At 57.4% G+C, this 25994-nt stretch overlaps 10 protein-coding genes across 10 annotated transcripts; 8 read left to right on the top strand and 2 right to left on the bottom strand.

Moving 5' to 3' along the window:
- Positions 1-1129: 1129 nt before the first annotated feature.
- Positions 1130-2582, top strand: JDV02_007308 (uncharacterized protein). The gene is made up of 2 exons (XM_047988790.1): positions 1130-1502; positions 1590-2582. The coding sequence occupies exons 1-2, from the start codon at positions 1162-1164 to the stop codon at positions 2401-2403; spliced, it is 1155 nt and encodes a 384-aa protein (XP_047844788.1). The 5' UTR covers positions 1130-1161; the 3' UTR covers positions 2404-2582.
- On the bottom strand, positions 2501-4571 carry JDV02_007307 (uncharacterized protein). Its single transcript, XM_047988789.1, has 5 exons — positions 4475-4571; positions 3744-4392; positions 3252-3645; positions 2753-3192; positions 2501-2684 (listed from the first exon to the last, which is right to left on the bottom strand). Exons 2-5 carry the CDS (start codon positions 4190-4192, stop codon positions 2540-2542), a joined length of 1428 nt encoding a protein of 475 aa, XP_047844787.1. The 5' UTR covers positions 4193-4392; positions 4475-4571; the 3' UTR covers positions 2501-2539.
- A 1336-nt stretch (positions 4572-5907) lies between these two features.
- Positions 5908-6826, top strand: JDV02_007306 (uncharacterized protein; the record flags this gene model as incomplete). The annotated part of the gene is made up of 3 exons (XM_047988788.1): positions 5908-6042; positions 6130-6431; positions 6514-6826. 3 exons carry the CDS (start codon positions 5908-5910, stop codon positions 6824-6826), a joined length of 750 nt encoding a protein of 249 aa, XP_047844786.1.
- A 731-nt stretch (positions 6827-7557) lies between these two features.
- JDV02_007305 (uncharacterized protein) lies at positions 7558-9616 on the top strand. The gene is made up of 3 exons (XM_047988787.1): positions 7558-8190; positions 8255-8410; positions 8484-9616. Exons 1-3 carry the CDS (start codon positions 7686-7688, stop codon positions 9548-9550), a joined length of 1728 nt encoding a protein of 575 aa, XP_047844785.1. The 5' UTR covers positions 7558-7685; the 3' UTR covers positions 9551-9616.
- Positions 9617-9922: 306 nt separating this feature from the next.
- On the top strand, positions 9923-11790 carry JDV02_007304 (uncharacterized protein). The gene is made up of 2 exons (XM_047988786.1): positions 9923-10598; positions 10683-11790. Exons 1-2 carry the CDS (start codon positions 10242-10244, stop codon positions 11712-11714), a joined length of 1389 nt encoding a protein of 462 aa, XP_047844784.1. The 5' UTR covers positions 9923-10241; the 3' UTR covers positions 11715-11790.
- A 765-nt stretch (positions 11791-12555) lies between these two features.
- On the top strand, positions 12556-14876 carry JDV02_007303 (uncharacterized protein; the record flags this gene model as incomplete). The annotated part of the gene is made up of 5 exons (XM_047988785.1): positions 12556-12735; positions 12804-13201; positions 13277-14256; positions 14319-14805; positions 14867-14876. 5 exons carry the CDS (start codon positions 12556-12558, stop codon positions 14874-14876), a joined length of 2055 nt encoding a protein of 684 aa, XP_047844783.1.
- A 602-nt stretch (positions 14877-15478) lies between these two features.
- On the top strand, positions 15479-16726 carry JDV02_007302 (uncharacterized protein; the record flags this gene model as incomplete). Its single annotated transcript, XM_047988784.1, has 6 exons — positions 15479-15562; positions 15640-15822; positions 15911-16076; positions 16163-16183; positions 16236-16362; positions 16432-16726. The coding sequence occupies 6 exons, from the start codon at positions 15479-15481 to the stop codon at positions 16724-16726; spliced, it is 876 nt and encodes a 291-aa protein (XP_047844782.1).
- A 214-nt stretch (positions 16727-16940) lies between these two features.
- JDV02_007301 (uncharacterized protein) lies at positions 16941-18883 on the bottom strand. Its single transcript, XM_047988783.1, has 5 exons — positions 18497-18883; positions 18058-18435; positions 17364-17976; positions 17145-17288; positions 16941-17082 (listed from the first exon to the last, which is right to left on the bottom strand). Exons 2-5 carry the CDS (start codon positions 18406-18408, stop codon positions 17021-17023), a joined length of 1170 nt encoding a protein of 389 aa, XP_047844781.1. The 5' UTR covers positions 18409-18435; positions 18497-18883; the 3' UTR covers positions 16941-17020.
- A 1154-nt stretch (positions 18884-20037) lies between these two features.
- Positions 20038-22180, top strand: JDV02_007300 (uncharacterized protein; the record flags this gene model as incomplete). Its single annotated transcript, XM_047988782.1, has 7 exons — positions 20038-20226; positions 20307-20364; positions 20455-20741; positions 20805-21254; positions 21374-21585; positions 21668-21839; positions 21944-22180. The coding sequence occupies 7 exons, from the start codon at positions 20038-20040 to the stop codon at positions 22178-22180; spliced, it is 1605 nt and encodes a 534-aa protein (XP_047844780.1).
- A 1821-nt stretch (positions 22181-24001) lies between these two features.
- On the top strand, positions 24002-25102 carry JDV02_007299 (uncharacterized protein; the record flags this gene model as incomplete). Its single annotated transcript, XM_047988781.1, has 1 exon — positions 24002-25102. The coding sequence occupies one exon, from the start codon at positions 24002-24004 to the stop codon at positions 25100-25102; it is 1101 nt and encodes a 366-aa protein (XP_047844779.1).
- Positions 25103-25994: the final 892 nt, after the last annotated feature.

Here is a 25994-nt window from a genome sequence, read left to right as displayed (position 1 = left end):
AGGGCACTCTTGCAGGCAGTTTCGTCTGGGTTGTCGTCGTCTGCGAACAAGCCCGGCTGTTGGCAGTGACAGCAGAGCTGCTCGAAAATAAGGAGCATGATGTCATCTGGGAGGCGTTGCAGCATTGTCGCCATCGAGACCTCTCTCGTTGTTGAGCCTGCGGACATGGAGAAGGGTGAATGAAGCGAGTTTGGATATGTGAGCGTAGCTGAAGCCGCAGCACCATGAACCTTGAAGCCTCATCACACCAGTCAGTCAGTTCCCTTTGGCCACGTGACGCGCACGATCCAAAGATGGCCTACTGGTGAGAGGACGCGGATTCGCTGAACGAGAAGGATGCGAGACCTGAGGTTGGGGGGGTCCATGTCGCCTCGAGCACCAGGCGGAAGTACGCCCAACCAACATCACCAACAAGTGCGTGTTTCCGTGATGATGGGTGGCGGAGGCACCCGAGTAATAACAAGGTGCCGTTGCTCTCACACGCCCCATGGCCACCATGGCATGGACGTATGGCGACGGGCTTCGATGCACCACAACAAGTGGCGGACCCCAATCGAGGTCAGCGAGAAGAGGCCACCTCGATGCTTCATTACTACGCAGGCCGTGTCATTTGTGACCGACAACAAGCGTGCCTCGTTGGCTTCTCCTGGGGTCCCCTGCGCCCCTTATTAGCTTGCATCGTCCGGGCCGCGATCGGCTTGACGTCTTCTTGTCTTTGCGATGAGAGACAGACGCTGTCCGGGATTCGCAATTGCTATCTGCGTGTGCTTCGGTCTACATGGTTCGTGGCGCACTCTCAGGCCCAACAAATGATATACTGTACTCCTTACCGTAACGGCCCTACTACGCATCGCTTGCTTTTTCACATGCCCGGATTCCGCAAACGGTCATCAGCGGTGATGGATGGGATGGGACGTCACCCAACTCCGCTCCGTAGCGGGCGGGCCCTCCGACCCCCAAAATCGCACCGAGTCCGTTGTGGTCCGGCGCCGTATCCGTCTGTCAAGCACGGGGATCCACGGACCCTGAACTGAAATGCCACAGCTTACATACCTACAAACTATATATATTCATCAATAGCCTTTCGTCCGTTGGACCATTTTTTCCCGCTTCACCGAACCTATACGTTTCTCTCTCTCTCTCTCTCTCTCCGTGCTCAACATGGCCGCGAAGCTCCTCCTCCCGCTGCTCAGCGCCTCGGTGTTCTACGCCATCTTTTACTTTGCGACCGTCAACGGCCTCCGGGGCCTCGCCGACCAGAGCATCGCCTCCGGGACTCTTCCCGGGACGGACAAATGGCCGCTTCGGACAGTCTACACGGGAATAGGCAAGGTCGATGAGCTCCTCACCATCTTGACGACCTTTTTCTGGCCGGTTACGGATGGAGCCCACCCCGCGCTGCTGCTGCATTCCATCGCCTTTTCCGGCACCTTCTGCTCTGCCTGGGTCCTCGTCACCCTCGAGTCGTGGAGGAAGGGCAACAATGGCACGATTCTGGCGATGTGAGGAGAAACCAAACACCTGAATAAATAACTTGGGAGGTCAAGTTTTTGGTCCGAGGGGAAAAAAAGCTGACATACGCTTTACAGCCCATCAATCTTTGGCTTGGCCGCCCAAGCTTTGACGTTTGCCTTTGCGACGCCCCTGTATTGCGCCGTGCAGGTCCACACGTCCGTCACCGCAAGCAAGCCGTCGGCGCAGAACCTCCGCGTCCCCATCAGCGTCCTGCGAGCGCTGCCGTTTGCCTTTGCGGTGGGCATGCTCCTCCCATCCACGCTGATGACCCTTCCCATCTCCGCCACCATCACCCCCGACGTCAAGCAGATCTTGATTGCCATCTGGCAACCTTGGCCCGTCTATGTCGCGATCCTGCTGCGCTTTGCGCACACGGCGTTTTCATCATCATCGACGGGGCGGACCGAGGACTCGCCTGAAAACACCGCCAAGGGGCGTCGCTCCCTTCGCTTCGCCTACGCCTTCGCCTTTGCCAACACCGCCATTCCTCACATTGTCACACTGACAGTCTCTTTGGCAACCGTTGCCGCGCCCGCCATTTTCGACGCAAAGTACCGCGAGGCCTTGCACCCCCTCAATGTATTCCACACGCCGCTGCCTTGGAAGTCGCCGGTCGTGCAGGTCGCCACGGTAGGCGAAGGCGTGCATGGCTTCCTGCGATGGGACTACTTGATCGGCACGACGGGCGTCTTGGTCTGGGCTCTCAGCCTTTATAGAACGGCGCATCGGCTCGTCTACGGGCGCGTCGACAATCTCGGCCTGCTTTTGAAGACGGCGTGGTTGACCGTGCTCGCTGGCCCCGTCGGAGCCGCCGTTGAGCTCATGTGGGAAAGGGATGAGCTGGTGTTCCACGCCAGCAACGTCAAGTCGGAGGCGAGGAAGACATAATCCTTGCTGCAGGGAAATATGTCGCCTCGATGGGGGCCAAAGGCTCATGTACGATTGAGCAATGTTGGAGGGACAGGCTTCAATGACCATCAGTAGTGGTCTTTCTTGTTCTTCTTGCGAATACGTCATCGTCTAGCTAGTCATCCCACGTTACAGACTTGGTCACCAAAAACTCCTCCATACCCTCTGCCGCATTGAATCGGCCCCAACCGCTGCGATTAATCCCCCCGAAAGGTAGGGCCGTTTCATCGTGCACCGTCATACTGTTGATGTGCACCGCACTTTAGTTGCAAATCAGGTCAGCGGGGTTAATGAACACATTTTCCTTGATGAGAGCGTGAAAGCGTACCCAGTCTCGAGTTTTCGGGCCAAGGCGAAGCCTTTGCGAAGGTCGCGGGTGAAGATGGACGCTGACAGTCCGTAGCCGGCGTTGTTCGCAATCTGAATCGCCTCGTCTTCATCTTTGACGGCCACCCATCCCATCAGCGGCCCAAAATTCTCCTCCTTGTACGCTTCCATGTCCCTGGACAGCTTGCCAATCACAGTTGGAATAAAATGCGCGGCGTCGCCGGTCGGTGGCGGGCCACCAGACAATATCTGTGCCCCCTTCTGCTGGGCATCGGCCAGCACAGAAGCCAGGCGGGAGGCCGAAGTGGATGAGACCACGAGGGGGAGAGACTTGCTCTGCGCCTGTAAATCTTCCAGGCTGTCCTTCAAAGCCTTCAAAAACTCCGTTTCGATATCGGCATGCACAAGCAAACGATCCGTAGACATGCAAATTTGCCCGGACTATTTTCAGAGTCAGCCCGCCCGCCCAGCGCGGTCTTTTACAGGGAGGGGGCACTGACGTTGGCGAAGCCACCCATGATACAAGCCTGGGCAGCCTTTTGCAGGTCGGCATCGGGCAATATGATGGCGCTGTTTTTGCCTCCGAGTTCAAGCAGGACTGGCTTCAAGTTTTGGCTGCAGAGGCAAGCCACCTTCCTGCCGACAGATGCGCTGCCGGTGAAGTTGACCTTTCGCACTGCCGGGTGCTCGACCATGACGCGAGCCAACTCCGCAGCCGCAGCCGGTTGGCACGAAAGTACATTGACAACACCGGGAGGTGTGCCCGCGTCATGGAAGATCTTGCCCAGGGCCCAGTAGGACCGCGGAGTCTGCTCCGACGACTTCAGAACCGTCGTGTTACCTGTTGCGATCGCCGTTGCTGCTGCGCGAACACCAAAGACATACGGCGCATTCCTTTATAAACGCACCGAAAAAAAAAACCATGATGAGCGCCTGTGAAACCACTTCGCAAAGGAGTCAAAGGCGAAAGAAATGACAAAGCCACCACTCACCAGGGGACAATGCCGAGAATCACTCCGTAAGGCTCCTTCCACACCATCGCGCTCTGCCCGTCCGCCTGAACCGTAGGCACACTGCCGCAAATGCCGGGCGCACGCCCAGCGCAGTCGCGGAACATGTTGATGGCCAACTGCAGGACGATGTGGCGCGCGACGAAGGCGTCGGCGCCCATTTCCGTTGACATGTATCCGCAGAGCTCGTCGGCGCGCTCCTCCATGAGGGCCGCGGCTTTGAGCAGGATGCTCTGACGGAGCATGGGCTTGGTCGCCTTCCATGCTGGCAGGGCGCACGAAGCGGCCTCGACGGCGCGCAGTGCGTCTGCGGGGAATGCGGACGCGGCCTCCCAGCAGGCCTTGCCTGTAGAGGGGTCGACAACGGGGAAGCTCTCGGCGTGAGTTTCCTCCGTACCATTGATCCAAGAGGGGACGACGGTGACGGCCATGGTTGTGCACTGTGTTGCTGCTCGGACAAGAATTTCGAGATGATCCGGGAGCCGATGTCGAGCTGGTGATCCGGCGAGAAGACCGGGCTTCAAATCGCGGGGAAACAGGTTACACAGCAGGCGCGGAGTCAGTCAAGAGATGCGGGCTCGGTTAGGTATTGCCGCTTTCCATGGAGGCGCGGCGATGATCCGAATAAAGCCTAGGCTCAACGCGTCAGCTTGCAGGAAGTCGGAAGATCGACATCGCAAACCAGCTCAATTGCAAGGAACATGAAGACCGACGTCAATGGGGCCCTTTTTTTGCTTGGCTGCCATGATCCCTCAGCCGCGACTGACGACGAGCCGTCGTGTCGAACAAGTTTCACGCTGGTGGAGTCCTTCGGCACGCGATGCTGCTCTCGACTTTTGGTGTTTTCGCTCGGTCGCGGATGGTCGCGGGGCCCCCGGGAGGGAATGAATATGGTCCCCAATGCTATAGCTTGTCTGTAGGAGTACGCTGATTTGGAGCTCCATGTTAGCTGCGAGCGCTCACTTGGTCGGCTCGGTAGGATGGTAAGAGGCGCGAGAGCGTTGCCGCAAAGCACGATCAAAAGCTGACACTCTTGCACTCTGCGTGCCTCGTGATCTCTGTCTTGGTGTTGAAGGCTCCAACATGCCGCAACCCGTGTGCCCGCTGATATTCCATCTCAGCTACCATGCTTCAGTATCGAAACCTGGACAGTACGCAAGGCTGCGCGAACCGAACTTCGTCCAAGGGCAAGCGAACGAAACGAAAGGCAGGAAGGCTCGGGCGCGCCGACTCCCAAAGATGTTACCATGAGCTAGTAGCGCGTTCCTGCTGGTCGTTCAGGATGCACAACAAGCCAGCGACCGGGGGTGGCACAACGAAAAGGCACCACGATGGTCCTCTGACAGCTCGGCATGCCGCTTTGTTTATTCGGCCTGGACTAGACTTGCTGAACTAAGCTGTCGTAACTCAGTTTGCTTTAAAAAGATTTGATCGGCACAACGCTGTTGACTGCGCAGACTCTTATTAATAAATGTCATTAGTTAGGTGCGGATGGACGCCATAAACTGACTTGCACCATCGGCTCAATACTCACCAAAATAGCCTATACTCCCCATCACGTCCAGCGGCGCGTCGCTCCCCTTCGGGTCGTCGGCCAGCGTAAATGCACACCAATTTGGAATCGCGCAACGCCCATCTCACGCCTTGGGGCGTGCAAGTCCAGTCAATGAGCAGATCTAGAGGCCTTCAAGCCCACATGATGGGACCGCGTCAGCAATTAAGACCCTGCTAGATTGAACAAGCTGGCGTTGTTGCCGACGGATTGGTGCACACTCCCAAACGGCTTTGGCCTTGTCCAAGTCGATGTAGTATATGAAGATGAACTGGCCCAGATCGTGCCGTCGGCCCAAGTTCAGACAATGGTAGTTGGAGTGACAACTGTTCAGGGTATTGCCGTTATTTTTTCCCCCTTTTAGTCGAAGTCGAACATGTCGCGACAAGTCGACACCATGCGCTTGCCGGAGAAGAGGCGAAAAATGAGGGTCGTTGTCGTCAGCGCCAGCCGGTAAGAAGTCGAAATCCCACGATGGCCCCTTCTTCAAACCCCGTGTGAGGCGCTAATAAGGTGCCGCGTCGTCGGGGATGAAGGACCGGAACCCTTGGGTTATACAGCGCGTTGCAGATGTTGGGATATCGCCCGTACCATATGAAAGAGGTGATTGAGCACGGAAGCGATCACATGAAGGTTCTCATCGAGGCCATTTGTGCGGAACACAACAGGTTCTCCGGCATTCAAAGATACCGCAAAGACGACTACGCAAGGTGGTTTGCCAATTATGATGTCCGTCGCCGAGCAAGCATACATGCCCGCCCCAACAAGAAGAAAATCGAGTCCGCAACCGCTGACTGGACTGACTGGGCTGTATAGTGCTTGATCGAGGTGCCGTTCTTTATGGGATCAGAGGCCATCGAGGCCTACGTCGACGACCCGGACGTACGGTTTTTACTCACCGAGCGAGACCCCGACAAGTGGGTTACCTCGATCAACAACACGGTGGCGGGGGTCGTGCAGATGGCTTCCGCGTTCCCGATTCGCCTACTCAAGCACTTCAACGACGACCTTTACTATTTCTTCCTCCTCAACGAGCTCATTTACGCCTCCATTTCCGACAGTACCCTACCGGGCGATGCAGAGAATAGATCCAACATGAGGCGGAACTATGTGTCCTAGTGAGTTGGTTGCTTGCAGTCAGCCCCAGGCCCCGATTCATGTTGCCGCCCTTCGACTAACACGCCATGTTCCTCCATCCAGCATCGCCATGGTAAAGAGGACCATCCCGGCTGATCGCCTTTGCCACATCCAACTCGAAAACGGTCTGGGCTGGAACGAAATATGTCCCTTTCTCGACGTCGACGTTCCCGATGAAGAATACCCGCGCGGGAACGAACCTGAAAAGTTCCAGGCGCTGGTGGGCGACTGGCTGCGCCCGCGGATGGCGAGCGCGGCACTCAAGCTGGCGGGTCTAGCGACGCTTTCGGGGACCGCGGCCGTAGGGCTGTGGCTTTGCCGGAGGACGGTCAAGGCCGCTGTGTTGACATCGCTGACAGTATTGTCACGGCCATGACGGGCCTCTTGAACAGGGTACAGTATACGAAGTACATCATCATCATAATTATTTGACGAACTTGTACGGAGTACATGAGGATCAGGTCCCAAGTTAGTTGAAGAAAGCAACAAGGTGCATGTGGGCACATGTGAACGAAGCAACATGTGAACGAAGCACATGTTTCCATGACCAAGATCCTGGTTGCGACTTGACGCCAGTGCTAACCCCGGGACGGAATGGGTGCCAGACGATAGATGTGAGTGATTCCACATTCCATTTGGCATTGACCGACCACCTCCTGTCGTGGCCTGCCGGTAGTTAGTGACTCGCGAGCAGCAACATAGCACTTTATCACCACGGAACACAGCCCGGCGATGTGGTCGCCGATGTGGGAAAAAGCTAGCCCTAGCGATCGTCAATGCTTGCAATTTGAGTGCTTTGCCGCGGCGGAATTGAAGTAGGTGCTATCGCCTTTCAAGCAGAGGTTTTTCGTGCTTTTTACGATTCAACTTGAGTGTGACCGGGACGTCAGGGGCAGCAGCGGCAATCCCCCCGGGCCATGTTCAGTGACAGCCACAGGACAGCCAATCCGCAAGGCGTCAGCTTACATGGCCCAACTGAACCAGGCTTCGGCCCAAGTCCGTGTCATTGTTCTACGGTATTACTTTGCTCTGTCTTATTGCCCGTCATTTCTGGCCAGTAACGTAGTAATTAATTGTCTTATATATGCAGGTGGCAGCTGGTTTGCACCCGTGTCTCACGCCCAAGACCCCCAAGTGCTCCGTCACAAGCAAGGCTCGTCCTTCACACATCTGGCTAAAAACAAAGCATCGTCGCGGACAACTTTTTTGCTTCAATTAGTCCGCTGCTACGTACGATGCGCCTGCACGACCTCGTCGGGGCCGCGTCCTGGCTCGCCATTTCCGTCATCGCAAGCCCAACGGTGGTGGACAAACGGCACCAGGTCACCTACCGCGGCCTTGAGCGCAACGGCGTCGAGGCTTTCCTCAACATCCCTTATGGCCAGGACACGGGCGGCTCCAACCGCTTCAAACCTCCTAGGCCATACGTCGCGAAGCGGGGCAGCACCATCGACGCTCTCGCCTATGGCCCGGCATGTCCCCAGGCGCTCGGAGCGTGGGTGTTGCCCATCGCGCTCAGCAATGTGACGGACATTTCCGAAGACTGCCTCAACCTCAACGTTGCTCGACCCAAGGGCACATGCTCCAGGGACCGGCTGCCCGTCATGGTCTACATTCACGGCGGGAGCTTCTGGGCGGGGCAGAACTCGGAGCTCAACATCAGGCCGGATGGCATGGTGCTGGAGTCGGTCGCGAATGGGCTGCCCATCATTCACGTAGCCATCAACTACCGCCTTGGCTGTAAGTCATCGATACGCATTCGGTCTCACAGTCGCACACGCATTCGCTCATTGTTTGTTTGCAGTCTTTGGCTTCGCGCAATCGGATGCGCTGCAGAAGGAGGGCTCCGAAAATGCAGGTCTGAGAGATCAGCGGCTTGCGCTGGAGTGGGTACGCGCCAACATTGGGCAGTTTGGAGGCGATCCCGATCGCATCACCATCTTCGGCCAGTCTTCCGGAGGTGCGGCAAAGACCCAGCCCCCCTACCTAGCTAACAACGAAATCGCGTGCTGCGGTCGCTAATCTACGTTCAGGGTTATCCGTGGGCATGCAAATCATGGCATACGGCGGCAGCAAGCCCGTCCCGTTCCACCAGGGCATCTGCGAGAGCCAGGCCCTCGAGCCCGGCATCACCGGTCGCTTCACCATCGACGCCATGACGGCCCTGGTGAACCACGTCGGCTGCAACGCCAGCAGTCTGCATTCCCAAGACACGGTCCAGTGTCTGCGAAAGTTCGACATGCAGACGCTTCTCAACGCGTCACTGACAACGTACCAGAGCGACATTGCGCACAACATTGGCGATATCTGGCTGCCGGTTGTGGATGGCGACTTCCTCCCAGCTGCGCCGTCCACGCTCATCAAAGAGCGCAGGTTTGCCAATGTGACGACCATGATCGGCTGGTGCGACAACGACGTGACCTTCTTTACCGACACCACGATCAAGACGGCCGACGACTCGCTCAAGTTCATCTCCGCATACCTACCCGACGTAACAAGCGCAAACATCAACAAGCTCCTCGGGCTGTACCCGGTGGCCGATTTCCCCGCAAACAAGGCCGCGGGGCTGTCGAGCGAGTTCTACCGCTCGGCCAGGATATTCAGGGACGTCCTCATGACGTGCCAGCCGACGTGGTACGCGGAGCACATCGCAGCCGCCGGCAACGACGTATACCTCTACAACTGGAACCAAACCATCCTAGACCCCGTGCTGGAGGCCATCACGAACCAGACCGGCTACGGCCCCATCCACACGTCCGAGTTTGCCTACATCTTTGGCAACCTGTCCCACTACGACATCAACGGCTGGCCCTTCCATCCGAGCCAGTCCGACTACGAGCTGCAGCACCGCGGCTCGAGGTCATGGTCTACGTTTGCGTCGATTGGCAGGCCCGGCCAGCGCGGACGCGACACCTTCCAGGGATTCACCCCCGCGTTCCCCAAGGGCCTGGAGCCCAGCGTCTTCGTTGTAGGGGGCCCGAACGAGGGGCTCTCCGCCTTGGACGGACCGAGGGCCCAGCCCGCCATGCGGAGCCAGAAGCTCAAGGAGAGGTGCGCCTTCATCAACTCGCCCGAGATGATTGAGCAATTACGATACTAGCCAGCCGGCCATTATCCCAATGAATTCCGCTGTACAAAAGTACATAGCTTGCACAATGATGTTCACTAATAAACAGATGTTGTCTGTGTGTGCGAGCGACCCTGGAGATATGGGATGGGTCAAAAGTGATGATTGTTTGGTGTTGCATGTTGACAAGCGCAGAATACTCGCTGATGATGCAGCTGTTGCCTATGTTACTGTACCTGTGGGTGGTGGTAACTAGTAACATCCCCGCCCTCACTGGCTCCATGACAGCGGGAGTATAACGCCACTCTCTCTGGCAGTTCTCGACCATCTCCTCCAACAAAGACGCGCCCGCCATTGGAATTGCAGGTAACCCGAATGGGATTCAGCTCTTCACCCACCTACTTACTCCTCATGCATCTCGCAAGCATGCTTAATTAAACTCCCAAAATCTGCATCTCGTCCAGTTGGAACCCGGTCGGTTCCAATTGATGAGGGCAGCTCGTGTGGAGCAACCAGACAGGATGAGACCTGCGGGACCTCGGCAACATAGTACGCAAGCCCCCTTTCGACGTGCAGCTTCTTCCTCCCGCGCGTTATTACGCTCTCGTCACACGATCTTCCCAAGGTGACTGGACTGCTGCTGAGCCCCAGCATCAACGGGGCAACAAGGCGCGCGCATTGCTGCCAACTCCCATCCTCATCTGAGCATCTTTGTCAATTTGCAATGCCTACCGCTAATAATAGGCGCTCGTTTCTCACGGCGCCGTACCTGGTGTCGCTGCTGTTGGTAGCCCTGGTCGCCTACCTCGTGGGCCCAACCGCGCACCAAACAGCCGTGGTTTTTGGATTCTTCCGCCGCCCTGGTCGCACAGTCTTGGCGGCCGGACGGACATTGTCACTGATTGAGCAGACGACGCACTGCGAAGACCTCCACCATCACCAGGCCAGCGGGCTGTTGTTCACGGCATGCGAAAACGACGCCACCGTTAGGCATCGTTGGTTCCCGCCCCTGACGATCCTTGACAGCCCGGAAGTCTTGACTAATGCGACGCGTGGGACACTCAAGGTCATCGACCCCAAGGTAAGTAATGATATAAATGACACAGGCCAGCCCTGATTCCTGAATCTTTGTCGATTGTCAATACTTACGTCGCCTTCTTATTAGAGTCTCGCGGTTCAAGCGCTGCGGCTGGAGGGATTTGACGGGCCGTTTGTGACACACGGCATCGACGTCATAGATGACCCCCAACGCGCGCCAGGCGAGGCAGTCTACATCTTTGCCGTCAATCACGTTCCCAACCGCGACCACTTCGTCAAGGGCAACTCATCCGCCCCCAAAAGCCGCTCCGTGGTGGAGATTTTCCACCATGTGCTCGGTTCGGACTCGGCGCAGCACCTCCGCTCCGTGTGGGACGCCCTTATCGACACGCCCAACGACGTCTACGCCCTGTCTCCGACGTCCTTCTTCGTCACCAACGACCATTACTACAAGGAGGGGCCGATGAGGAGTCTTGAAGACCTCAGCAGGGCAGCCAAGTGGTCGAGCACCATCTACGTCGAGTTTTCGCTCGCAGTTGAAGAAGACGACAAGCCCAAGTCCAAGCCCGGTGATGATGATACGCAAGGTGTCCAGGCATGGGTTGCTCTCGACAACCTGCATAACAACAATGGTCTCGGCCATGGACGAAAGCCCGACGAGATTGCGGTCGTGAGCTGCTGCAGCGGCGCCATGCACTTGGGCAGGGTCGTCAATGGGTCTTCCTCGCGCTCGCCGAGGACCACGACCACACCACAGGGCATCGAGCTGTTCGAGACGATTCAATTCGACTCCATCATAGACAACCCGAGCTACTTTTCCGACCCCTTTGCCACGGACGAGGCCAACGACAGCAGCGGGTTCGTGCTCTGCGGTCTGACGCGCGCCGTCGACATGCCGCGCACCATCCGAGACCCCGAGGGGACCGAGCCCATCATGGTCTGGAAGGCGTCGCCGGATGACAGCACCACCACTAATAATAAGTCGGGATGGAAGAAGCAGCTGCTGTTTGAGGATGACGGGTCGAGAGTGCGGAGCGCGAGCAGCGCAGTGCTGGTGGCGGCTGATCCGGCCAAGCACAAGGGGGCGCCACGACGGGCTCGCTTGTTTGTGACGGGCTTCTTGTCCAAGAACATTGCCGCCGTGGATGTTGATCTGTAATAAAGGTGCAGCGGCAGCAGCAGCCAGACAGGGCATGGAAAAGCATAAGTAAAGCAATAGAGGAACACAGCGGGCGCTCTGCATGCAGGCGATGGGTGTCTTGACAGCCACGTGTGACACGATAAGGAGTAAGACGGCTGCCCCTGCAGCAACAAACAAATCGACGGGCCTCGCAAGTCCGCTCCATCCTGTCAAAGTTCTTACCCCGCACTGAAGGCGGCGCGCGGGGAATCTCCAGCCCACGCGACCGCGGCCCCATCAAATTCATGTCGGCTGGTTGGGGAAAGCTGACGGGGTCGTTCTTAGGTGGTGGTGCAGCCAACTCGTCCCGCCAGCGAGGCTTCCAGCCCAGAAGATCATTTGACGCGCGGTTGATGTATGTATGTCGCAGCCGTATAACGCGCCAGAATGAAGTACGCAGTCATGAGCAGAACTGTACGGCAGGCAACGGGCCAGGGGCTCGCTCCACAGGCGGTGCCCAGCGCCCCCCCTAAGTAAAGCGTCACAAACCCCTCCATGTGCGTCCAGGTGGGTGACGCGCCAAGTTCCCCAGGTAATAGTAGTGCTGCTAGCAGCTCCATCTGCTGATCCTGGAAGCATGATGGATGCGGCCTTGTTGCCCCAGTCGCACAACCGAGCCCACAACGACATCTTCCCCATGATTTGCATACATGACCCCTGTGGCCCTTTTTACAACCTACTACTCCCACCGCCCATATCCTATCCAACGCGTCGTCGCTTGAGATAGCCTCGTGTCTGGCTGACCGACATGGGGTCTCTGCCCGTCGCCTGGTAGACATCTGGTCGTTCGCCTGTCGTCACGGCTGGGAAGAGGCTCGACATGCCGGCCCGGGGCCCGTCGCGAAACGTCGGCGTCGCTCGTCGTCGCACACAATTCTCCAGCTGTGATGAATGCCGTCGCTCGCGTGTGGGTTGCGACGCCCTCAGCCAGGGCACCCGAGATGACGAGCCCGGGACCTGCACGCGATGCCAGAACCGAAACAAGCAGTGCACCTTCAAGGTACGTCCCCGCCCTGGCCAGCCATCAGCCACACAGTCGAAGCTCAAGCGAACACACGTCTCTCGCAGTGGATGAAGGACATCAACAAGGGCGCTGCTGGGCCGAAAAAGGCACCGCTGGGGAAGCGCAACCAACAACGCCGCCATTCCGCCACATCGTCAACGACCGATGGCGGTGCCGCCTCGCGAGACATGGGAGCTCTCAGCCCCAAGGTCGGGGCCTCGGACAGCAGCATTCTCGGCATGGTAGACTGGGCTGCCATCGGTGGCCCTGCCTCTATGCGTGACGATGACCGGTGCAGGACGACATCATCACTCATTGTGCGCTCTCCCACAGACACCGTTTCCACAGCGTACAGCCTAGAAGCCACTGGCTTGGTGAGCAGGGCGTCCCTTCAGGTCATCTACGACCGTGGGTTTGATGCCGTTTTTGGCTCTTGGATGGGCAGACATGGGTGCCCGTTTCTGTGAGTAAATTCCGTCATCGTCGTGGCTATTATGTCGACCGACTTGCTGAGTCAAAGGACAACAACGATCATCAGGCTGGGCGAAAACAGTCTTGCCGAGAAGCATGCCAGCATAGCCGCCATTTGCAGCCGTCTCGACGCATGGATGACGGATGCATCAGAGGACGAAGCATTGCCCCTGATGGACCGGCGGCAACAGAGCCCCCGAGATGGCCTAATCGACGAGTCTTTGCAAAACACGATTGCTGCATTCTCGGCCCGGTGGTTGCCGCTGAGTTCCAGCAAGACAGATCCCGATCAATGCCATCGGAATGCCATTCACGCGCTCTGGCGACATGCGAGAAGGGACATGTTGCGCGTCATCAACCGGCCGTCATACCGATCCATGTTGGCTCTCTTCCTGTTCGCACTCACGCCCATACCGGCTGGCATACACGAAGATGAAGAAATGGATGGCATATCCGGCCAGGCTTGCGTCCATGCGGCCCTTCAGCAGATCCAGACCCTACGAGCGAGGCAGCGCAACCTACAATTCAGCGGCTCCAAGGTGTCGCCGTCGTCCCTCAAGTCCAACAAGGCCATCTGCACCAGCCCCGAGTCCATCGGCACGTCCGACTTCATCGCCGCCGAGAGCATCGCCTACTGGGCCGCCTTGACCTTTGACACGTCCGCATCTCTCACGCTCAACTGCCGGTCTCTTCTCTCGTCGGGACTCTTCGGCTTCGAAGCCGAGCTGCCCTGGCGACTCGTGAGGACCGGAGCCAAGATGTTCGAAGAGACCACCCACGATTGGCGGGTTGATGGCCTGCTCGAGATGACAGACGATCGGGCGAACCAGATCATTGCGAACGGAACGTCTTGGAAGCTGCTCGCCTGGAAGCTCACGGCCGTGTTTAAAGAAGCACTCAGGGACGGTCACGACGAGTCCGAGGTCCTCAAGGGCTACAGTCGCGTCACCGAGTCTATGCAGCACTTCAACGATACATATCGCCAGCCGCTGGAGCAGTGCCAGAGGCGGATGCAGTTTCTGGAGCAACAGACGAAGCTACGCTGGTGTAAGCCTGAGACCCTGATCCCTCGTCACGAAACGCGCGGGTTGTGCTAATCGCAGGGTCAGACTCATTGATGTTGCACTACCACCTCAGCATACTTATGCTCGAGGACATTATCGAAGCTACGGGCCGCTACGACCTCTTGCCCGGCCTCAGCACCGCGACTGCCGACGCCGAAAACGCAGTCATGAACACCCTCGTTTTTGGCCTCCACAACACTTTCACGCTGAGTTTCAAGAGCAGCTCCGTTGGCAGCAGCAGTAGCCCCGGGGACGTAGACGGTGACGCAACAGACGCGGTCATTACAGTGCCGCTCATCTCCATGGACCCGTACCCGCACCATGTCGTCGCGAGCGTCCAGTTGATGCGAAAGGCGATTGACCGCCACCTGGCGCTAGGTAAGATCAGCGTCGAGTCTCACACCAGCCTCCTGGCGACACTGGAGCAAACCCTCGGCCAGCTTCCCCAGAGTTCCAAGTCAGTCCAGGCTGCGAGGAACAGGTTTTCTCAGCAAAAGGCACCGGGCGATGGGGCCGGTCTGCACCAAGACCCGTACGTAGATTTGCAAGCACAGTACGCAGAATAACACAAAAGGCTCAATGACAAACCCCAGACCTGAATAGAGCGCTTCGTCTGTTTCACGGACGCGCGCTCCCGTGTTCCCCCCAGGCCGCAGCATCGAGCATTGTGGGCGACTCTGCCTGCTATGTGCAGCGGTCCATGCGGCCCGCATGCCAATCAGACTCGACTCCCGAGCGTCCTTATTACGACGGGTCTCTTTAGGATCCGCACTGGTAAGTTTGCGGGCGCAAAGACATCCATCCAATCCATCTTCACTAGCTGGAACGACGGGTCAAGCCGTTGACACAGCGCGTCCAGGCCGGCGAAGAAACCGTACCCCGTGGGGAAACAAGGTTCCGTCACCGCGCGCATGAGCTCCAAACACTAAAAAAAAACAGTTCCATAGAGGCCCCCATTACCTTGGAAGCTAGTTGAGCTAAAAGAATTGCGCATCAGAGACGACGAGTGTTGTATCGGATCCGTGTACAGCGCCTACTCGGATCCGACCCATTCAAAGTGCAAACTCGGATCCGACAACAAGGTAGGCAGGCAGACAGATCCGGCCTGGACACACGACAAACAAAAGACAAACCTCATCATAAATTAAATCAGCCGCGGCTGCAATACAAAGGACATTTGTGTCATTGCTTGCGTGTAGCGAAAAATGTGTCCTGCGATGGCGCGCACAATTAGATCCGCAGTCGCGGTCCTCGGCGCCGGCTCCCAAGGCCGGCGACTGGCGTACATGGTATTACTCTAGCACTGAATCCACGATGAAGAGAGAGAGAGGTACGCACGGCTAGGCTAACAGGAATGTTTCATCAGTGGTCAAGCAGGGGCAAGGACGTCCATCTCATTGACGCGGCCCCGAGACAACTCACCGCCAGCGTCGAGGCTGTCCAGAAGTTTCGCGCCGAGTCGAAAGCCAGCGATGGCTTCGGCACAATACGAACGCACGCCCCAAGCGCCCTGGCCGAGGCATTGCAAGACTCTTGGCTTGTTGTAGAGGTATGCGTGCCGTCGGCCGTGTCTCGCGCATCCGAGGGCGCACGAATTTGCTGACCTCCTCGGCGCGTTTGTTGTCGTCACCGTCCAGTGTGTCCCAGAGAGGCTGTCGTTGAAGCAGCAGGTCATGTCGGAGCTCGACGGGCTGGCACCAGAGGATACCATTATCGCGTCCAACTCCAGCAGCTACTCGTGTAAGGAGATTCTCGACGGCCTTGAGCTCAGGCATTCAACACGCGTTCTGAGCGCGCACACTTGTGAGTAGTACAGACCAGCAGACCCCGATAATTTCAGTCCCCATACAACAACATGAACCCTCCTAACCACCCATACCCATCCTCAGATTGGCCACCGGAAACGACAGGTTTGTCTCCGCCCGACCCGTGCCAGCAGCGAGTCACCTAACGCAGGCTCAGTGATTGAGATCATGGGTCATGACAACACCGATCCCTCGTTGGTGGAAGTAATGATGATGCGGTGTGCAGAGCATGGCTTCTCGCCATTCCACGTCAGGACGGATTCTATGGGATACATCTACAATAGGTACGTTTCACCTTCTCGCTGTCAAACAAACGCAAGGAGTACTGGCTGATATGGCGTGGCCGTATGTAGGATCTGGGCGGCGATAAAGCGCGAGGCGCTGCTCGCGGCCTCGGAAGGCGCAGGGACCCCCCAGGAGATTGACAGCATCTTCCGTGGCGTGCTCCAGACGGCCAAGGGACCCTTTGAGCTCATGGACATTGTCGGTCTGGATGTCGTTCTTGACATTGAGCAGCATTACGCTGCCGCGCGCGGCGACATTCCCATGCAGCCGCAGCAGTACCTGAGTCGCTTCGTGCAGAAGGGCCATCTCGGCGTCAAGAGCGGTCAGGGATTTTACACGTACAGCGATCTAGCATCAGCGTAGCGAACATTTCCTGACCCGTTTTCGGGCGTCTTGGTCTAGAGAAGCCTCGTGAACCATGTAGTAGTATGCAAAATGTCTCGTTCGGTCCTGTCTGTGGCAGTGCCTGCGCGCCTCGCCGTGGAATGCACCATCATGTCATTTTGCTTTAAGCAACCGAAACATCACCTTGGGGTGCTAGGAGTCTATACTTCGCCATGGTTTCTATAGCTTAGAGCCTTGTTCTATGCAGCTTGGTTTAGTATGCGCAATAAATATACGAGGCGAAATGCCCCCAGGCTGTCGTCACGTCACGTTTCACCCATCGAAGCCGCGGACGATGGCCCGGACTTGGTTCACGATGGCAGCCATTTCCGTGCCTACTCGAAAAGCCAGTCAGTATGCTGTCCGGCGAACTCTTAGCAGAGCGAAGCCCACTTACCACCTCTTTGATCCGCGTCTGCGCCGTACCATCCGACCCAGTCCCAGCAGGCACTGGCGTTGGGGATCGGTATGCCATTCCAGATGATGTGCTGTGAATTGTCCACCTTGGCCTGTGGGAACAGGATAATGATGTTGTTTGTGTCTGTGCAAGTCAGCACTTTCTCCAATCTAGAACACGGCTCACGGGCTTGGTTTATATGAGAAAGCAAGAGCTTACCGGCCCATTTCTTATAACCAGTGTTGTCCATGAACTTGGAGCCGATCTGGCTGTGGCTCTGCAGACACCCGTGCAGCGCGACGTGGAGCCTACAGACCTGGTTGTTGTTGGACCCCCCGCGCTGGCACGCCGACGGGACATACAAGTAGCCCGTGCTGTCCAAACCCCGGGCCCCGAACTCCCCAGTCTGATCGAAAGATACCGTGGTGCCCGTAGGGCTTCCCTCGTTACGAGCCGTCAGGTTGCCGCCATACATCCAGCCGAGCACCGCCCCAGCGCCGTCGTAGCGACAGTTGCTGATCCACGGCTCGGCGCTCTCTCCGCACGAATTATCGCCCTCGCCGTCAAAGTCTGTGGGAAACACGTGCGCGGCGCCGTCGAGGGTGACAAACGACACCTGATGAGCTGGGTCATCAACGAACGCAGACAACTGGGCCCTGAGCTGTTTCATCGGGTTCACGCCGACGGTCGAATCCGCCGTCCCGACTTGCATGAAGATGCGACGCGACGCCAAGTTCTCTACCGATGCGATCGCCTTGCTGCTGCTCCAGGCCCTCATGTTGGCGGTCGGGATCGTGATGGACGGCGTTTGGTTACCCACACACATGGTGAACTGCACACAGCCATTGTTATCAGCATGCGATACTACACTGAAAGGCGGCACACGCAACAAGGCACTGTAAAAATAACCTACGGTCTGGTTCCGCGCGCAATCGTAGGGCCCGCCAGCAAATACCCCGAAGCCGGTCTTGAACACGTCCGAGGACGCGACGCCAAGCTGCGCGGCCATGAAGCCGCCCGACGAGAGTCCAGACACGGACACGGACGACGGATCCACATTATAGGCCCTGATGGGGGACACAGCTAGCACCACCGGTGGCGGCGCCGTGAAGCTCAATAGCAGCAACGCAACGACGATGCGCCAGATCATGGTATAACAAAGACGCCACGGCCTCGCTGATGAGCCGTGCTTGCAGAAATGAGTGATGGTTGGAGAAAAGGGGAGAATTGAGTCAGAGTGTCGCGTCAGCACAGTCGTTGTCATCAATAAGTAGGTTACTCTCAGGACATGCTGATACGATTAGATATTGCGTACTCTGTACGCACACATTTGCTTCGTATTCATGACGTACAGGCTCGTGTCACGGCGCTTACACGCTCCTGCTCTCCACAACTAAAATCCTGCATCATGTCGGTCGTCGTAACGGCTTACCATTCTGCGTACGTGCTACGCCTTGATGAAGCAGACACTTGTGGTGTTGTAACACCGCAATGCTCGGCGATGTCAAAATGCGCTTCGGAGCCGAGTCTAGCTACGTAGTAGGGACGCTGACAGGAACGAGGGCTAGTTATCCGAGGTCTGGTTATCCGAGGTCTGGTTGTCATCGATCGCGCCGGAATTCTCTCCGCTTCATGCAGGGCGCCACTTGACTTTCCGCGATCGAGGCCGCCAACTGCGCCTTTTCCCCCGCAGTGCCTGCACATCAGATTTCTGGAGCGGAGGACACGACAGAAAATCCAGGGTAATAAGCTAGACTCCAGAAAAGCCAAGGCGTTGTTGGCGGGATGAGTCCTAGACGGGAGCGGGTAAATGACAGGAACAGAGAGGTGTTGTTGCCTCGGCAGGCAAGGTTCCCCAACACTCGCACCAGCTCAATCCGGTTGACGACTGGACCTGTGGGTGTGGCCGCCAAGGTTCCCGGTGGAGTGCGGAGATCAGACAGGGCCTGCTGATGATGGATGGTCTGATGTGGTGCCGGCTAGCACAGGGACGGCATGGACTGCGTCTACCGCTGTTCCAGTCAGTCTCGACCTTGTCGACTCAACTCGCTGGCTTCGCGACGCGACGTCCCGCTACCGCTGACTGATGAACCGCGTTGGAAGCTGTACTGTCGATTGGTGGCTGCAGGGAGGGAGGGGCTTGCTTGGTGCCAAGTGCCGGTACTGGGCTTCGCGCGAGGCGGGCGGCGTGGGGGGTGCGGAACATTACTGAGCATCCATTACTTGCAGGAGGGCCACACCATCCGCGGCGGATCCGATGGGCTAGACGGTAATTGTGTGACTACTCTTACTCTTGGGCATTGATTAGCCAGAGCCATCGAGACGCGCACATCGCGGTCCCCGGGATCAGACGCCCATCAGCAGTGTTCCACTTGATGGCTTGCTAGATGAAACCACGTTGAGCATGTCTTTCCTCCAGGGGCCACACCACCATGACCACGGCCCAGCACGGCTTCCCCGCCCCCGCGTTCATCCTACCCCGGGTAGACTATTGAGTGGAGCGTGTGGCCAGGCTCAATTCAGGTAGTCAGTCCCCTGGATGCCGTCTGGTGTGGCCCCGGATCCGAGACCTGCTTGCTGCGCTGTCTGTCCTCCCTGCCTGGGACGGGACGGAACCGATCTCTCTCACCACGTTCTCTCCCCAAATATTAAGCTGGGAGGGTTCAATTGCTGTGGCTTGGAGTGTTGGCTGTTGGCTATATCATCATTGGCAGCTTTCCTCAAGTTTTTGACGTTCGCAAGACCCGTTGCCCCCCCTCCTCCTAATCTCAACGACCCCAATTTCTGTGACACAGCAATCTCATCGCGTGCACAGACGTTTCGACGGAGGGTCTCTCCTTCGACATTTTTTTTACCTTTCCCCTCTTTGCTACCGAACAACCGGTCGCCCACGATGGGGGCGAGCTCGCTTCACTCGTCCGAGAAGGTCGACATCCACCAGGTTGCCGATACTGGCGCGACGCAAACGCCAGAGAAGCAGGGCAGCATGACGGACGTGCCGTTGTCGCATGTCAAAGGCCTTGGACCCGAGGCGCGCGCCCCGGATGAGGACAAGGAGATGGAGAAGAGGGTGTTGTGGAAGGTAGGTTGCCGCCACCACCAACATGGAGGCAGAACGATACACGCCGAGTCCATCGTCACTGACCACTTGAGATGGCATAGATGGACATTCGTCTGATACCCATGCTGGCCATTTTATATCTGCTTTCTTTCCTCGACCGTAAGTTTATTAGCGGACGCTTCCCCAACACGGCTTATTATTATCAATCAGGCGGCTGATGAGCTTCTTCTTCTTCTTCCCCCATCCCAGGCGGCAACATTGGCAACGCCAAGATTGAAGGCTTGCAGGAGGATCTAAACATGGAGCCGCCACAGTACAACTGGTGCCTGACCGTCTTCTTCTTTACCTATGCGGCGTTCGAGGTGCCCAGCAACCTGCTGCTCAAGCGGCTGCGCCCGAGTCGGTGGCTGCCGACCATCATGGTTGCCTGGGGTGTCGTCATGACGCTCATGGGCATAGTCCGGAACTACCACGGCCTGTTGATCGCTCGCTTGTTCCTAGGCGTCACCGAAGCCGGCCTTTTCCCTGGCGTCGCGGTAAGTGACAAACATTACCAGCGGTGCGTGCTCTGTCCAAAGGGCTGACAGGAGACGAAACAGTATTACCTGACGCTGTGGTACTGCCGCCACGAGATCCAGCTCCGTCAGGCTCTCTTCTTCTCCGCCGCATCCATCGCAGGCGCCTTTAGCGGACTTCTTGCCTTTGGCATCAGCAAGATGGACGGGGTTGGCGGTCTCGAGGGCTGGCGCTGGATCTTCATCCTGGAAGGCATCGCTACGGTCATTGTCGCCATCTGCGCCTTCTTTCTGATCTACGACTTCCCGGACACGGCCCCGTTCCTCACAGAGGAGGAACGCGACTTTGTCGTACGCCGGCTGAAGTACCAGGGCCAAACCCCCGTAATGGTCATCGGGGAGGACATCCAGGGCGGAGCTGCGACGACGCCAGAGCACTTCCAGGTTGGCGAAGCGGGCGAGTTCCAGTGGAAATACGTTCGACAGGCCTTTGCGGACTGGCAGATCTGGGTCAACATCTTTGTGTACTGGGGGGTAAGTGCTACCTACGCTTTGTCTTTCGGGCCCCTGTCCCCCTTCCTCCCACCAGCTGGTGGCCATTCGATGGCACGGTATGCGGCACGGCACGCCTTACTCACATACGATATCGACAGATTGTCTGCCCGCTATACGGCATCAGCCTTTTCCTGCCTACGATCATCAAGAACCTGGGCTACACCTCGAGCACCGCGCAGCTGATGACCGTTCCCATTTACATCACCGCTGCCATCTTGGCCGTCGTCGTAGCATACTGCTCCGACAGAGTAGGGAAGCGCAGCCCCTTCATGATCACGCTGATGTGCATCATGGCCGTGGGCTTTGCCATGTGAGTCTATAGACAATTTTGCTCCGTGTTTACGTTACGGTTGCGATGTTTTTTGGCATGCCTGCTGACCTCTCGCGAAAAGGTGTATCTCGTCGTCGAACCCTCGCGTCGTGTACGGCGGAGTCTTCCTCACGGCCTGCGCAATCTACCCGGCTTTTCCGGGCGTCATCACCTGGCTTTCCAACAATCTGTCCGGCAGTTATAAGAGAAGCGCTGGAATGGCCCTCCAGATTGGCGTGGGAAACTTGGGTGGCGTAAGTCACAACAAAACTCCTTCCTGCACTGCGCGCCCTCGAGCTGTAGTAGCGTCTTGAGGGGCAAATGGTCCATCTATCTAACATGGGGGCGTTCCTATCAGGCCATGGCATCGAATTTTTACCGGCAGCCCGACGGCCCTCGATACTTCCTGGGCCACGGGCTCGAACTCGGCTTCATCGTGCTGGGCATCACCGCGGCGTTGATCTTGCTTGTGTCGTACCGGACCATTAACAGCAAGCGGCAACGGCGCCTGGCTGCGGGGGAACACCATGACATGACGCCAGAGGAGCTGTCTGAGCAGGGCGACAAGGCTGTGACGTTCCGATACATGTATTGAGCAGTATGTATGTCTGTCGATAAGTTGAATAAGGGTCCCAACGCGGGGTGACGTCGTCGTGCAGAGAACGCGCAGGCACCTCGCCATGTTCTGTGAGAAAGTACGTAGCCACGCGGCAGCAGCGAAAATGTGCAAAGCCCAAGATTGTATCCCCCACGTGCTCGCGTCGTTTCGATCAACTCGCGGGGTGGTGGCGACCACTACTACTACTAATCACTTCCGGCCGCCGCCCCTCCAGCTGCAAGTCTGGGACGCCCCTGTCCTTGTCCCTTTCATTAACAGCGCAGGCCACTATATTAATTCGTGCGAGCTCGGAAGCCGCGTGTCGCGTCTGAGTGGTGAAGCTGTTGCCTGCGCTGGTGAGCACGACCTGCCGGTCCTGCACCAGACGTCACTGCACTTCATGCACTGCGTATGGCGCGAGTCATTTGTTGCTCCCCCTCGATCTGGGCAGCTTGTTTCCCTCGGATCTGGCAAGTGGACTTTGTCCTGCGGGCCAAAAAACCCACCCACGTTAACGTTGGTACGTAGCAAGGTTTGCGCCGTTCAAATGTGGCTGGGTCGAAAAGTCAACGCCAACCTGGTACTAGTGACGGATCGTGACTGGATATCGCAACCAACCCCTAGCCCGGGGCGGAAGGGCCCGCCGTCGACGGGCGCCTTTTTTCTCCAGCGCGCGATGGCCACCAACAAGCGAAGATCGTCTGCGGCGTGTGGAGGGAGGGAGAGAGAGAGAGAGAGAGAGAGAGAGAGCAGGCCAAAGTTTCCAAGGCTCAGCTTGACCGGGGCGGCCTGGGTCTGTGCGTTGGAGAAGAAGAACCATTGCTTGTGTAATTAAAAAAAAAAAGTCTGTACCGAATTATTACGTGGACGACACGAGGCTGCGCGTCCCGACTCCGGACTCCGGAATGCTGAGAGGGAACCATGGAACAGAAGCGTGACCGTGTGACCCCATGTCCCAGGCCGCAGTCGCGCTGCGTCGAGTTCAATTCCGACTTTCTACTTTCGTGTTGACGGCCCCCACTGTCGTGAAGCAGCTTGATCGCAGCAGATTGCAATTGGGAACCTGCTGCCGATGCTCCTCCTTTTGCGACCTGTCATCACATCAATACGTATTGTACGTACGTAGCCACAGCTCTTCTACCTGCCGACACGGGGAGGGTTGCACTTTATCTTTGCCGTAACGTAACCAGGGTCGCCCGGATGTCGGTGTTTCGAAAGGTGATCGCCGGTGGCGTTCAAGCTTGGGGTGGCGTTCTCCTCCACCATCTCTTCATGGCGTCGGGCGCCGCGTTGATTACAAGGGGCCCCCCATCCTTGCGGAGATGTGACGCCGCGACTCATTCGATTCGCCTGCCGCAGCTCAGGGGACTGAAGATCTCCCGGGGGGGGGGGGGCTTCTTTCTGCAGGGCGGCGCCCATACGACGACGCCACAGCTCTCTGCTTCTGAGGAGGCGAGCACCAGACGTTAAGAAGCTTTTTGAGCCCTTCGATATCTGTGCGTCTGGTCCCAGCCCGTGGCGTCTGTTCCGTTCTACTAGTCTCCATCCAGTCGTCAAGCAAGCAAGCAAGCAAGCAAGCCGTCCAAACATTGTCATTCTTCACTCACAGAAACTTCGACGCGGCCAAGGACAGACAGACTACACTACCAGACCAGACGTGGTCCTGCCTTCTTCTTCATCTCGCTGGGAATTGCGCATTCATTCCATCGTCTCTGGGGAACGACGCCACCAACAATGCAACGAAGCACCCTACGGACATGACACACATGACATCGACAAGGCCTTGATCGAGCAGCTCTTCCCCGTAATCAGTTCGACATGGTCGACACCAGCGATGACGAGTCGACCCTAGGTCTCCCAGGTCACCGCAGCGGGGACTGGCTCACCATCATCGTCTTCATCAGCATCGCCCTCTACAACGTCGTCGAGCTCAACTTTCTCATCGCCAGCACCTTTAAGCGCTACACGGGCCTCTACTTTTGGAGTTTCCTCGTCGCGACATGGGGCGTCGCGTTCAATGCCGTCGGCTATCTGGTGCGCAGCCTCCGGGCTGATCCCTCGGGCTACGCCCAGGCCACCATCATCCTCATCGGGTGGTGCACCATGGTGACGGGCCAGTCTCTCGTCTTGTACTCGCGCTTGCACATTGTTCTGCACAGTGCGACGCGCTTGCGCATGGTCCTCATCATGATCATCGCAAACGCCATTTGGCTCGGCGTGCCGGTCATCGTCCTCGTCTACGGCACCAACTCCAACAACCCTGAGCCATTCGAGAAGCCCTACTCCATCTTTGAGAAGCTGCAGCTCACCGTCTTTTGCGTGCAGGAGGTCGTCATCTCTTGCCTCTACATATTTGAGACAGCCAAGCTCCTCAAGCTACATCGCGGCGTGGCCAACTCAGGGACGAGGCGCGTCATGGGCCACCTGATCCTCGTCAACGTCTTCATCGTGCTCCTCGACATCAGCATCCTCATCCTAGAGTTCACCGAGCACTACAACCTTCAAACTGCGTGGAAAGCGCTTGTTTACAGCGTCAAGCTCAAGGCCGAGTTCACCGTCCTCAATCGCCTCGTTGAGTTCTCGCAACTACTACTGCGCAACGCGAGCTCCTTGAATCCAAGCCGCCCCCGCAACACGACCGACATTGCGCTCGAGCGCTATGTTCTCAACGCGTCGCGCGCGCCAACCGAGACAGAATACGAGGTGCATGTCGGCACGGGGCGGAGAGACAGCGAAAAGGAAAACGCGCAGCCACAGGGCCTAGAGGTGGTCAAGACGACTGCCGTGACGGTCAGTCGCAGTGAAAGGCAGCCCGGAGACGGCTGCTCATCAGCTGGCCAAGCATCGGCCGAGGAAGACATAACCGAAGCGGGCTGCGCCTCGTCGGTATCTTCGGAGGCGCATTTAGCAAAGCCTTAGATGATGGGGGTGCAAAATCATGCCACGGCGGCGACTGCGGCACCATTCAATAATACCTGGCGACATGTACTTGACTAGTATATACTGTATATAACGTATATAATGTACTCCATACAGCATGGAACTTGTAGGTTCTCAGGGGCACCTCTCGACAAGCCTCACTGTTATGCGCAAGATGGCCTCATGGCGCCATAGAAAAGACTCGCGTTACGTACGGCCCTCCTCCGGCTTGACGTCAAGCCTCATCCTGCGGGGCTGCCCATCGAACTGAAGCAAGTCAACAAGCCCTCAATGCTTGGGGCACGGGGAACACGCATGAAAGCCAGGGAAATATTGCACCGTGCGTCGGCGTCATCGAGCAAGCAAGCAAGCAAGCAGGCAGTGGGGAGCCATGCAGACAAGACCGACACAAGGCACCTGGAACACCGACGCTGGCCGGCCGCCAGTGCGCCCTCGCCTCTCCTTCCTGCTCACCGATGGGCTGCCGCAGCGGTGGGACACACATACCGCTGCCTACACGTAGGTCGCATCCAAAGTGGATACTGCGAAGCCTACGTGCTTCACAGCAGGCCACTATTACGAAGTACATAGCCGCAGCGCAGCATATGGCTCCGTCCGGCAGCATTTGCTAATACTAACGCATGATCTATCCAGCATCGCTTTTGCCACTGTAATTAGGAGGCAGACTCTGGCTTTGCTTGATGGTGATTCGCTCGATAAAGTTGGTTTGCTTATATCCTGGATCCTGGACACTAGCCACAGCGTTGACGAAAATTGGCAAGCAATCGTTCCCGCGCAACGTTTGTTCGTGGTCTCGTCAAGTTGACGTTTTGCAACGTCGTACAGTTAAGCCACTATCGGTGCCACGTTGTCGTTATGGGCGACTATCACT

Source organism: Purpureocillium takamizusanense, chromosome 6, assembly GCF_022605165.1.
Source record: "Purpureocillium takamizusanense chromosome 6, complete sequence".
NCBI lineage: Eukaryota > Fungi > Ascomycota > Sordariomycetes > Hypocreales > Ophiocordycipitaceae > Purpureocillium > Purpureocillium takamizusanense.
Note: the sequence above shows the minus strand (reverse complement) of the source record. Positions and strands in the feature narration are given on the sequence as shown.

What these genes read in the sequence shown, in the direction of transcription:
- JDV02_007307 (XM_047988789.1), bottom strand. Translation starts at nt 4,192, where the DNA reads ATGGCCGTCACCGTCGTCCCCTCTTGGATCAATGGTACGGAGGAAACT. An exon ending in ATTCTCGGCATTGTCCCCTG is followed by an intron (nt 3,646 to 3,743) that starts GTGAGTGGTGGC and finishes GCGTTTATAAAG; the next exon opens with GAATGCGCCGTATGTCTTTG. An exon ending in TCATGGGTGGCTTCGCCAAC is followed by an intron (nt 3,193 to 3,251) that starts GTCAGTGCCCCC and finishes CTCTGAAAATAG; the next exon opens with TCCGGGCAAATTTGCATGTC.
- JDV02_007305 (XM_047988787.1), top strand. Translation starts at nt 7,686, where the DNA reads ATGCGCCTGCACGACCTCGTCGGGGCCGCGTCCTGGCTCGCCATTTCC. An exon ending in CATCAACTACCGCCTTGGCT is followed by an intron (nt 8,191 to 8,254) that starts GTAAGTCATCGA and finishes GTTTGTTTGCAG; the next exon opens with TCTTTGGCTTCGCGCAATCG. An exon ending in CTTCGGCCAGTCTTCCGGAG is followed by an intron (nt 8,411 to 8,483) that starts GTGCGGCAAAGA and finishes ATCTACGTTCAG; the next exon opens with GGTTATCCGTGGGCATGCAA.
- JDV02_007308 (XM_047988790.1), top strand. Translation starts at nt 1,162, where the DNA reads ATGGCCGCGAAGCTCCTCCTCCCGCTGCTCAGCGCCTCGGTGTTCTAC. An exon ending in AATGGCACGATTCTGGCGAT is followed by an intron (nt 1,503 to 1,589) that starts GTGAGGAGAAAC and finishes TACGCTTTACAG; the next exon opens with CCCATCAATCTTTGGCTTGG.
- JDV02_007304 (XM_047988786.1), top strand. Translation starts at nt 10,242, where the DNA reads ATGCCTACCGCTAATAATAGGCGCTCGTTTCTCACGGCGCCGTACCTG. An exon ending in TCAAGGTCATCGACCCCAAG is followed by an intron (nt 10,599 to 10,682) that starts GTAAGTAATGAT and finishes CCTTCTTATTAG; the next exon opens with AGTCTCGCGGTTCAAGCGCT.
- JDV02_007301 (XM_047988783.1), bottom strand. Translation starts at nt 18,408, where the DNA reads ATGACAACGACTGTGCTGACGCGACACTCTGACTCAATTCTCCCCTTT. An exon ending in ATTGCGCGCGGAACCAGACC is followed by an intron (nt 17,977 to 18,057) that starts GTAGGTTATTTT and finishes GGCTGTGTGCAG; the next exon opens with TTCACCATGTGTGTGGGTAA. An exon ending in TGGTTATAAGAAATGGGCCG is followed by an intron (nt 17,289 to 17,363) that starts GTAAGCTCTTGC and finishes TGACTTGCACAG; the next exon opens with ACACAAACAACATCATTATC.